This window comes from Propithecus coquereli, unplaced genomic scaffold, assembly GCF_000956105.1.
Source record: "Propithecus coquereli isolate 6110/MARCELLA unplaced genomic scaffold, Pcoq_1.0 Scaffold115, whole genome shotgun sequence".
NCBI classification, from domain to species: domain Eukaryota; kingdom Metazoa; phylum Chordata; class Mammalia; order Primates; family Indriidae; genus Propithecus; species Propithecus coquereli.
The window spans coordinates 3,217,647-3,229,393 of NW_012135525.1; the positions used below are offsets into that span (position 1 = coordinate 3,217,647).

Below are 11,747 nucleotides of genomic sequence, written 5' to 3' on the forward strand. Positions count from 1 at the left end.
ACTATTTTATATAAGGGATTTGGGCATATCCAGTGTTTGGTATCCACAGCGGGTCCTGGAACTAATCTCCCATGGATACCGAGAGATGACAGTAATTATGAGCGGACAGACACAGTTCTTGTGCTTGTATTATTTAGAATTGCTTGAAGATAACAACTAAATGATACCAAATACACACACATATACATGTGCACATATATAATTATGAATATTGAAAATCTATGAAGTAAAAGTGAACAGGGAGAGCTAATTTAGACTCAAGGGACGAGGAAAGTGTTTCCGCAGGAGTCCTATATCCCTGAGGTGAACTATGAGAAGGAGATAACCAGGTGAAAAATATGTTATTTTCTAGGGAGATAAACACATGTGTGAAGGCTTGACTTAGGAAGGCACTTAGCTTTTTTTTCAGAACTGGAAGAAGAATACTGTTATAGGAGCATAGTTGAAAAAGAGGCGAACAACAGAGCCCAGGAGGTAGGCAGAGGCCTGATTATGAAGCATCTTGCAGGTTGTGATGGGCAAATGGCCCATGTAAACCATGGCTGTGTGACAGTAATAGGCTTAACACTGATTGTGAAGCCAGTCATAATGATGTTTGTACTCAGGAGTACCTACAATGTCCCTTGATTCAAGGAGTCTTAAATAGGTTTAGTTATGAGAATAATGGTTAAAAATAGAATTGATTATAAGTTTTTTGAAGAAACGGTGTTCTAAATTGCTGTGCTCTGAGTCCCTTTAAGCATAGGTACCAAATATGTAGCCATGAGCAAATTTGCAGAGCTGAGCCTAGAGAAGGCCGCAACTACATTTATTGAGCACCTACAATATCAGTCTCATGGCATACATTAGCTCATTTAGTTCTCATAACCACCCTAAAAGGTGGCATTATTTTCCCCATTTTACAGATGAGGACTTTGAGTCTCATCTGAAAGGTAGTGAATTTCGAAAGGTAAATTAATGGAAGAGGCAGTTTTCAAATTTGGGTCTTCTAAGTTTATGAAATTTCTACTGAATAACCACAGTGTAATAATTCTTCAAGGGTGACAGCTCAAAGAACTTGCTGGATCCTGGGCCTCCTGAAATAAAAGATCCTTGTAGGTGCCAGTAGCCTCCATTCTCTTCATTTGTTCAGTCCCTCCTTTATTCAAAAATGTATGCATTTAAACACTGAAGCATTTGCTTAATAAGCATTAACTGGTAGGGAAACACTGTGATATCACTGGGGGTGAGGAAAAGATGAAGGAGTGGAAAGAGAGAAGGAATAGAAAGATACATAAGACCAGGAATCTGCCTTCAAGAAACCTGTATCAGGAAAGCTAAGTCTTACATGCACATAACTATGAAGCAGCACAGCATGTGTTGGGTCACAAGAGAACTACAGGTTAAGATCAATTCCTACTGTGCCCTTAAAATACAAGTAGGATATGGATGGATAGACATGTGAAAGAAAGGCTTTCCAAAACAAGCTTTTATAATTTTGGGAGACATTTGCTCTAATGCCATTTTGGAACCTCTCTCCTCAGATTAACCCAGCTGGGAGAGCGTTGGACATTTTCTGTTCTTACCAAGGACCCAAGGTTAGTTAAACAAGGCTGGAGATTGAGTTGAATATAATTAATTCTTGGACCTTACTATGATTCCTTCTTCCTACCCTTTTCTTCTTTATGTCAAATAAGTCTAATGAAGAGGTATTGAAGTGAAGGGAATTTTCCAAAACATTTTGTTTTGTTTTGTTTTAGATGCACAGCAGGTTGGAACGACTGTGTTGCTCAGCTGATAGGATGTGATAAGGGAAGAAGTGGAGATAAGACCAGATAATGGAGGCTTTGATTATCAGATTATGGAGTTTAGATATTCTATTATAGGCAACATGGAAAATCTTGAATCTTGAAATTTGTTTATATAACCAGTTTCCTAATTGGAAGAAATACTGTGAAACAGGATAGTATTCTTTTCCAATTATAGAAGTAAATCTTATGCATAGAAGATGTTAAGGGTTATTGTTTGTTTTATTTTTAACCTCTTTCAAGAGCTATTATATATTCAGTCTATGCTTTCCCTAGATTATTATTATAATGTATTGTTAGGGGAATTAATCTCAAAATTAATCTCCAGAGAGTCAACAAAATTATAGTCTAAACAACATTTGATCTGTCCAAACAAAAATTTACATATTTCAACTGTCCCTCTGACTGGAATTCACTTCCTTTCCCAATTTCACAAAGGAAATATTCTCTCCTGATGTTTCCTTTGATAAGGTCAAAGAGTTAATTGTTCCTTTTTTTCTAAGCATGCTCAACATGGTCTTTTGATATCTCTCTGCAGCTTTGCCATCTTCCGAGCAAGATTTTAATAATACCATGACCTATAACCTTTTGTTTCAAAATTGGTTTTTGCAGGAAATCAAAGGTGGGGGAGTATCTATATTAAATATTGATTTTTTAAAAAAAGGCCTCTCTTTCTCTTGCCCTTTCTCCCACCCTCTCCCCAGAAATTGAAAAAAGATATTAATGAAAGGGTTAATAGCCTTTAAAAAATCCATTCTAAAACTATTCTTTTTATTTCAGTTTATTCACTTTTCTCTCCTGGATTATAACAATATAGTTTTGGTAACAATTCATCTCAAATAATTCTACATGTTGAGCAATTAACATTTTCTAGGTCATTTTAAACCATCACATGTGTGTTTTAGAAGCATTTTAATAAAATTATATTGACTTATAATTTTGACTCTGAGATGTTCTAATAATGCGAGAGTCCAATCTAAAATGAAATTCCATTTGAAGAAATGGATTGGAAAAGTATATTATTTTTATCTTATTTCAAATTTTTTGACATCACCTGTTCATCGCACAATGATCCATAATAATACTAATAATATCTACCCATTATTGAATACCCACCTCTGCCAGGCACTGCTTTACAGAAAGTGTAATAAAAACCCCTGTGAGATAAATGTGATTGCTACGGGCTGAATTGTGTTCTCCTCCAGATTCATACACTGCAGCCCTAACCCCAAATGTGACAGCGTTTGAAGATTAATTTGGTAATTAAGGTTAAATGAAATCATAAGGGTGGGGTCCTAATTCAGTAAAATTGGTGGCTTTATCAGAGGAGGAAGAGAGTACGGTCTCTGTCTGAGGACACACTGAGAAGGCGCTGTCTAAAGCCTCCAGACGAAGTGCCCTCTCCAGACCTGGACCATGCTGGCACCCTCATCGTGGACTTCAGCCTCGAGAACTAGGAGAAAATACATTTCTATTCTGTGAGCCATGCAGTCTGTGGTATTTGGTATGGCAGCCTGAGTTGACTGATGCAGGGATTGTCCCAATTTTATGGATTAGGAAACAAACTGAAAGGTCAGTGGCAGAACTGGCATTTGAACCTGTGTGTGTCTGACTACAAAACCCACTCTTTAGGTTCCCTTCTTGAATTTCAAGCCAAAAAATAATGAATATAGACAGCCTTTTAAAAAAATACCAAGCACTTCAGCTGTTGTTTGCATTTCTATTTTACAGGTTTAGCAAAGCACACACAAAACAGGTGGATTGTTCTCATTCCCCCCTAGTCCTTATTATCTGATTTTTGTGTTCTAGCATGATATGATTTGAGCTCTCAGAATTCTAGGTTAATGTTGAACAATGCAGCCAATCTTCCTGGAATTGCAGTGTTGAATAAATCCAGGAAGATTTACTATTCCTGTATTTGCTTTTCGTAAAACATATTAAATACAAAATATCCAGCGTTGTGCCTGAAAGTAATTGGCAGTGTCCCATTAAACCATATTAAAATTAACATCTATTAATTGGATTAGAAATTCAGTGAGAATGACAGCTGCTAATGCCTTTTACAGTTACTTTGTTTCTTTATAATCCATATGGCAGAAATCACATAATGCCTTTTTTCTCCACTGAAATAAACAGTTAAGATAAAAAGGTTTGAGTCAATGTGGTCAGAGTATGTGCATTTGTTTTACTTTCTCTCTTTAAAATAATTTTTTTCTTTTTGGAAAAGCTGAACTATCTTTTTTTTTCTTCCCTCTCTCACAGGTTTTCACCAGCTATATTTTTATATCTGATTAGCATCGTTCCATCATTATGGCTTCTTGAGATGCATCATGAGACCCAGGTACATCCTTCTGGAAAGTAGGAAATTGAAATATTCAGCAACAAACGACTTCCACAGTATGATCTGATTTATTTCAGAAATGCGCTTTTCTAAGGAACTGGAGTCATCAAGCCTTCACTAAATAGGAGGCCATCAGCAAAAAAAAAAAAAAAAAGAAGAGTGAATCCATTATGTGTCAAAAAAAATAAAATAAAAAATAAAAACATTACATTATTTAACATTACATAATTAATTAGCATTTTGTATTAGAGATCTTGTTACTAAGACTCCCCCACCCACACCCGACAATAAGCTAGAGTTGACATGGGGGTGTGGAAATTTGGTTTTAACCTTTGCAGCTTCATTGAGTTTCCATGTTGTGCTAAGAATGGGTGGGCCTTGATAATCTGGCGTCTTGTAAAATGACACTTTTAGAAACTACAAAAACAAAAACAAAACCTTTATTTGTACTTTCTATCTAAGTACAATCAAACTTGTAGGTTTAAAATATTTTGTCTTACTTAAAATAGTCTGTCTTAAAATACAGACTATGCAGTTTATAGGAGATTCACTTTTGGGAGTCCCATGTGTCATTTTAGTGAATAGAAATTCTATTCTAGAATCCAGAAACTAAGGTTAAAGCAGAGAGGTGAGTCATAGGACCCACCGGGGGAAGGTGGGCTCATATGGATTAGAACACATTGACCTAGAAAATAAACAGTGGCTTCCAATAACTCTCTAATTTACATATAGAGATTTTTAGTTGAGATGCTTCCTACACGGACAACTCTATTAGCAGGCTCTAGGCTGGGCTCAGTCATTTACTGTTGTCTGCTCCTATACAACTTTGGAGAGTCCAAGTTAGTAAAGCCCATCAGCCTCCAGCTTGGACTTCACAGTTCAGTTTACAGGACTATATTACAGAGGAATCGTGGTTATGATATAATAGTATTTTAGTACCTTTACTGATAAAATGCTTTAGGCAAGATCTGTGAGAACTTGGCACTGTACAGATTTCTTTGCTATGGTTGGTAATTTTATTGCAAAGTTAAGCCTCCCATACATTAATATAACCCCATCTGGAAAATGCTCCAAATTTTAGGCACACAGAGGGGAATTTATTAAATAGTTCTGTGGACTATTTTTGAAGAATTCCACAAGCATGTAGGATGAAGAAAACATTTTTCCTCCTTAAATCTCCTGCTAAAAACCATTAAAGTCACAAGCAATCTCTATGCTGCTTGTAAAAGTATTTTTGTAACTGTAGATTGATCAGTTCAAATTATCATGGCTTTTTAAAACTACACCACAAGGAGTTAGGGGACTGTTTCAATCTCTTTACTACTTACTACTTTCAAGAGTGTAGAAATAAGCTCTGGTGATTTGAATCAATTTTTTCTTTCATATCCCATTCTATGACATGGCTATCATCTACAATAACAATTCATTCCCCAAATGCTTTTATAATATAAATATGTTGCAGAGTTAATTGATATACAGGTCAAATCCCATTACAACAAATAGCATACAACCTAAAGCCTCTTTTTAATAAAAAAAGATTTTTGAGCCCTGGGCAGTACCTCTCTAATTTTCATACTACAAAAGAAATTGAACCTTTAGTAATAATGGATTTGACTAGTTTTGATGCTGAGAATGAAAATGAATGCCCAGAGACTGAATTGGGCAGGGTGAGCAGAGAAGGAAGTAGAAAAATGGAAGAGGGACACAAAATATTGGAATTACATTTGAAGAAATAAGAAATGGCAGAATAAAGGGAGTTACAGTAATTCTCTTAATCTACTCTTTTAGAAAATTTTGGTTGTGATAATAATCAATTTTTTTTCATATGGTCCCTTGTACTTTCATAGACATTTTTTCATTTATGAACCCAGAAACTCCATAAGTTAGGCATGGTACGTACATTTCCATTTTATAGAAGAGGACCTTGAGGTTAAGTAATTTTCCTAAGGCCACACAACTAATCAACAGCAGTGCTGGGGCTGGGAACCTAACAGACCCTTGTCCATTAAACCACACTGCCTTTCTCAGTTATACTTGCCATGTTTTAGAGGCATTTGCATCAAAATCATCTGAGTTTTTCATGATGGAAAAAGTAATTTAATTTCCTTTCACATCTACTCTACATCCTAAATGTTCTAATCTGTGACTTGGCATTAGGAAAACATCCTGACCTATTTCATGAAAACATTTCTCCTAGATGACCAATTTGGTACCTTCATTCCTGAAACTGGCTGGATCTACATGTATGGAACAAGATGGTTATGACAATGTTTGTGACCTTAGCTCTTAGGTTTATTTATGAAGTGGCATGATAAAAATAATGGAAACATTCTGGTCTTAATGGTGTCACAGCCTAGTTTGACCTAAAGGAATAGTTTGGTGCTGATAAGAGCTTTAAACACATAGCTCATGAAAAAATGACATATTGGTACCCAGGTCATCTATATGAACTCACCTATACAATGCTGAATGTAAACAACATAACCACAAAAACAGTACAAGTCGGGCTAGGTTTGCAGAGTGAAATCACTTATTCATTGCCATCCCAATGTAGTTGCCACTTAAGGGAAAGTCTCATCAGTCTATTAATATAACAAATAGAATAACAAGAGTAGAGAGGAACTCAGATAAGTCTTAAGACCAAGATATGGATTACAAAGCTATTTGCTTCTAAGTTATCTTCTACTGCACTAAAGAATGGCTATTTTCTTAAATAACAAGATGTTTATGGATTTTTAGTGATGTGAATGTCAAAAACATATTAAGGTCATAACTTTTAATATACAGTCTGCTTTCATGCCCACAAAGTGGTCAAAATTTATTTCCTATTGACTATTAAGTTCTGAGATAGAGTCACAAAACTACTCTGCAATGAGAATTTATTGCTCGGCTCAAGATTTAATTTTTTATCTTCATTATCTTTTCTTGGAGCCTTAGCTGCACACACGCACGCACACACACAAATATAAAAACAGCTGTATTTTTGCTCCTAGAGATATGGCATATGGCCATTTTTCTTAATTATTCTAGTCATTTCACCCATAACACTAGTTGTTTGGATGAAAGGTAGAAAAAATAGCTTCTTGGCAGACTTTCCCTTCTACTTTATCAAGTAGCTCATAGAATAATCAATGAAGTATCCAGAATAATTAAGAAAAATATACTTCTTATGGCTTTAATTTTTTTAAGTAATTTCTCTCCAAATACAAATGTGTGACTGTGGATGTGTGATAATGGTAGTAGTAGTGGGGGTGGTGGTGTGTTTGGATGAAAGGTAGAAAAAATAGCTTCTTGGCAGACTTTCCCTTCTACTTTATCAAGTAGCTCATAGAATAATCGATGAAGTATCCAGAATAATTAAGAAAAATATACTTCTTATGGCTTTAATTTTTTTAAGTAATTTCTCTCCAAATACAAATGTGTGACTGTGGATGTGTGATAATGGTAGTAGTAGTGGGGGTGGTGGTGTGTGTGTGTTTCAAAAATATGTTAGCACTGCAGATGTTTAAAAAAATCTTCAACCTTTTTTTAACCAGTTTATAAAATATGCATTGGCTATAGCTATACTTTCAAGTGCCACCCCTTTCCTCTCGTATACTTTTTCCTTCTCTTACTCTACCTCAAATTACCAGCATCTGGTAGATAAAAATCATGCACAGTTCAGTTGCGGAAATTCACATACAAAATGAAGGAAGAAAACACATCATTTCTTTTAGGTCTATTGTCGAATTTTCCTTCAACCTAAATTAACTTGTGAACTGTCACTAAAATGTATGTTTTAGTGGGTGAACATGGAATTTTTAAAGTTGCTTGACAGACAAGATTGAAAATAGATTATTTACTTTGCAGAATGGTATATTTTAGATAAAGAGGCTTTTGGATAAGAAACAAGCTCTCCAAATACTGTAAATGCTTTGATCAGGATCATACATGTTTTTATTATTGCCATTGGTTATTGGTTTGTTTTACAATTGTCGCAGGATTCACAAAAGGAGCCTCAGTTATCAATCTATAAATTCTGTAGCTCTTCATGATGACTCAGAGCATTTACATCCTCATAGACCTATGGAAAAATAAGACATATATAGTTGACACTCTTCTCATATTAATTAAAAAGTGGTTTCCTATCTAAAGCCTATATTCTGATGTTTGGAAATGTTTATGCATATTGCATAAACTTCACATATCTGCTCATAATCTCTTGGATAGACTGAAGCCATTTTAAACTCTACCTTATTGTGATATTTTTTGGCATGTTTCTTCTCCCCCAATTCTTAGTATTGCAGTATTCAATCCGAAGAAAAGTCACAGAATGTCAGCAGAAAAGAAGACTTCAATCCAACACTGATGTCCAATGAACAAACCAATGGAACGGATGATCTCATTAAGACGGTGAGAGCTTTTTCCACCGTAATTAAAGGATACAGGAAATGGTGAGCTTAGTGAGGATAACATAATGTACACCTTGCAGCTCATTCTTTCCTGAAGAAATTTCCCAATGGTTTAATTGTTTGGCTCAGTAATTCACAAAATAATCATATTTTATATATTATTAAACATATTTAAGTTATATATAAGTTAATATTAACATATTAATAGACATTAAAAGATATATTTAATTTGCAGCATTAAGGAACACATAAGTCAGACATTATGTGCAAAGAGAGACATATACATTTGTGAAGGAATGATATAATTAAAAGATTGGAATCTGATATATATACACACACAAACAAATATGAATTTAAGAATATTTTAGAGCAGTTTTAGCTTGCAGCTAAATTGAGAGGAAGGTACAGAGATGTCCCATATACCCTGTGACTATGACAGCCTCCCCATCTGCCAACACCCTGTACCAGAGTGGTACATTTGTAAAAACTGAAAATCTACATTTCATTTTTGAGAATGCTAGTGTAAATGGTATTTTGTTTTCAATTTCAAATTCCACTTATTCTTTCCTAGTATATAAGAAAGAGATTTCCTTTTGCATATCAACCTTTGATCCCACAACCTTGCTATAAATGCTTACTAGTTCCAAGAGGGCTTTTTTGCTCAATTCTTTGGAATTTTATATAGACAATTATGTCATCCATGAACAAAAATAGTTTTATTTCTTCTGTCCCAATCAGTATACCTTTTATTTCCTTTTCTTGTGTTATTGAATTAGCTAGGATTTCCACCTTATATATTTTTTAGGTGTTTATTAATAAAATAGAGAAAGTTTGCAGCCCAAATAGAATCACTTCCTTTTTCTTCACATGTCTGATATTTGGCAAACTGATCATGGCCTATTCAAAAATGGTGTAAAGGAGAGATTCAAGGCCAAGACCCCTATCACAGAAACATAGTGTGAGGTTTCATGGAATGAACCTTCGATTCTAAATCAAGCTCCAATCACAACTTATCTGTATCACTTTGGACAAATCACTTAGTCTCTCTGTCTCTTGAGTTTTTCATCTGACAAATAAAAATATTAATGTTTATCCTACTATTGTGCTTCCTATATTAATAAATAAGTTGCATGTGAAGCTTCATAGAAGAGATATAAAGAAGTGTGCAAACGAAAGGTTATGGATCCTCATCCTTCAATCAGGTTAGCATCCTGCCCTGTCTTTTGTCCACCCTTTGCTTGTGCATTTGATATCAGCCAGTGATCAAGAGTGATAAATTTTGCACAAACATAGTTAAGTCACTTGCATAAATAAGTCAGAATCATTATCCAGTTCACTTAAGACCTAAGTCCTTGTAGTCTTTAAAAGATTGTAACCTATAGGGTCAATAATAGACTTTGAGCCTTATTTAGAAGGTAATTGGGCAAGAGATGTTGACCAGAATACATGAGTGGGATGCAAATTTTTCTCAGAGAGCAATTAATAAGGGCAGAATACAATTGCTCGCTAGCTTATGGATTATTAAATAATACATTAAGTATTCAGAATAAAAATAGTAACTTTACAGTTATTCTCTGCCTTTACATTTAGGTATTGGATAAACATTATTACCTTTTTTATGGTTAGATATAATAGAGTTTTAAAGCAATAAAAAACAAAGGGAAGATTTGTACCATGCTAAAAATATTTCCAGATCAGTAAATTCAGATTTAAAATCTATAAAAGAAAAATATAGGGGGAGTTTGTGATTTTAATGTGAAATTTATAAAATTTTGCTTTGTGTTATACTTTGAGTATAATAAAATGAGAAGTGATCTTTAAAACCTTGTAAAATTGTTTCTTTAAATATCATATGGTACAATACCACTAGCAAGTGTAAGGTTTAAATTACTTGCTAGGTATAGGCAGCCTCATCTTAAGGACCATATCAGCTATTATTTTTTCACAGTGCTCCTCTGAAAGGAGTGTTACTTTCTTTAGCAAGTGAAGAATAATTCCTGACAATGACCATCCACAAAAGTTAAACTCTTGATTGAAAGCCATGGTGAAGATCTCTCTCTCCAAGGCAGTAGCTCATGATCTTTCTGTCTGTATGACATTTCTGTTTAATAGGCCAAAGTTTTTGTAAGTAACTTATCTACGGTATGTGAGAAAGTTTGGACTTTGGGACTCCACCAGACATTCCTGTTAATGCTAATAATTGGAAGATGGCTTCTACCCATTGGAGGTGGGATCACTCGAGACCAACTCTCTCAACTTCTTCTTATATTTGTGGGAACAGCTGCTGACATACTGGAATTCACAAGTGAGACCCTAGAAGAACAAAATGTGAGGTAAGCAGGCCATGCAATGAAAAGACCTTTTCAAGGTCAGGGCCATGCACCTGTCTCTTTGTTCTCCCATTTTTATTCTGCATGAATAAGAATTTTTAAGATATCCTATGTCCAATGTTAGAATCAGAGAATTTGCTGCTATTTAGATACCTATGAAAAACCAGCCAGTCTTTATTTAAAAAAAAATACATAAAGGAGATTTCTGCTAGAAAAAGGTACACATAATGTACCTTGTGGGTGAGAACAGAAAAGTTCTGCATATTTGCATGACCACAGGTCAGGCAGAGCCATGGTATCCGAAAACCTGGAGTAGGATTACCACCCCAGCTCCTGTTTATACCATTTCCAGTGTCAAGAGCATAGCCAATCATACAATTCTCTTCTAGAGCACAGCACAGCTACAATTCCAAGAGAGCACCTAGAGAATACACGGAGAAACCTCTCTCCTATTCAGCTGGAGAATTTTCATTCCCTGGTGTAAATGGAGAATGGGGCAGAGGAGGTTTTATTTTACTGAATTTTATTTTTAGTCAGTTTTGTTCAAAGTGCCCAAAGGCTTTCTGGTGTAGATGCCTATAAATTAAAACTTATTGAGTTGGTACTTTTATTTTTGCCACAAGCAAATAAACTCAGAATCCATGATCACATCTGTTTATGGAATGACTTTCTTACCATTAGGGATTTAAGTCTCAGTGCCTGAATGTACTTTAAGCTTGGGTTGTTTTGCACTGTGCTATAAAAATAAATTGGAATGAGGCTGGCTTTTAATGTTACATTTTACTTTATGCTGTGTTTCTCAAACAACAAAACATAAAGCTGAACAAAATACACTAACTTACTGAGTAAACTTAATATCCCAATTATGGCACAAATTATATTTATAACCGTGGGTTAC

General features: G+C 34.9%; 1 protein-coding gene across 1 annotated transcript in view; it reads left to right on the plus strand.

The window, feature by feature from the left end:
* The window catches only part of TMEM26 (transmembrane protein 26), a 35,971-nt gene that overhangs the window by 12,055 nt on the left and 12,169 nt on the right, over positions 1-11,747 (plus strand). The window contains exons 2-4 of the mRNA XM_012657375.1: positions 4,050-4,128; positions 8,407-8,520; positions 10,632-10,852. Coding sequence (XP_012512829.1) covers positions 4,050-4,128; positions 8,407-8,520; positions 10,632-10,852 — 414 coding nt within the window. The remainder of the gene's footprint in view (positions 1-4,049; positions 4,129-8,406; positions 8,521-10,631; positions 10,853-11,747) is intronic.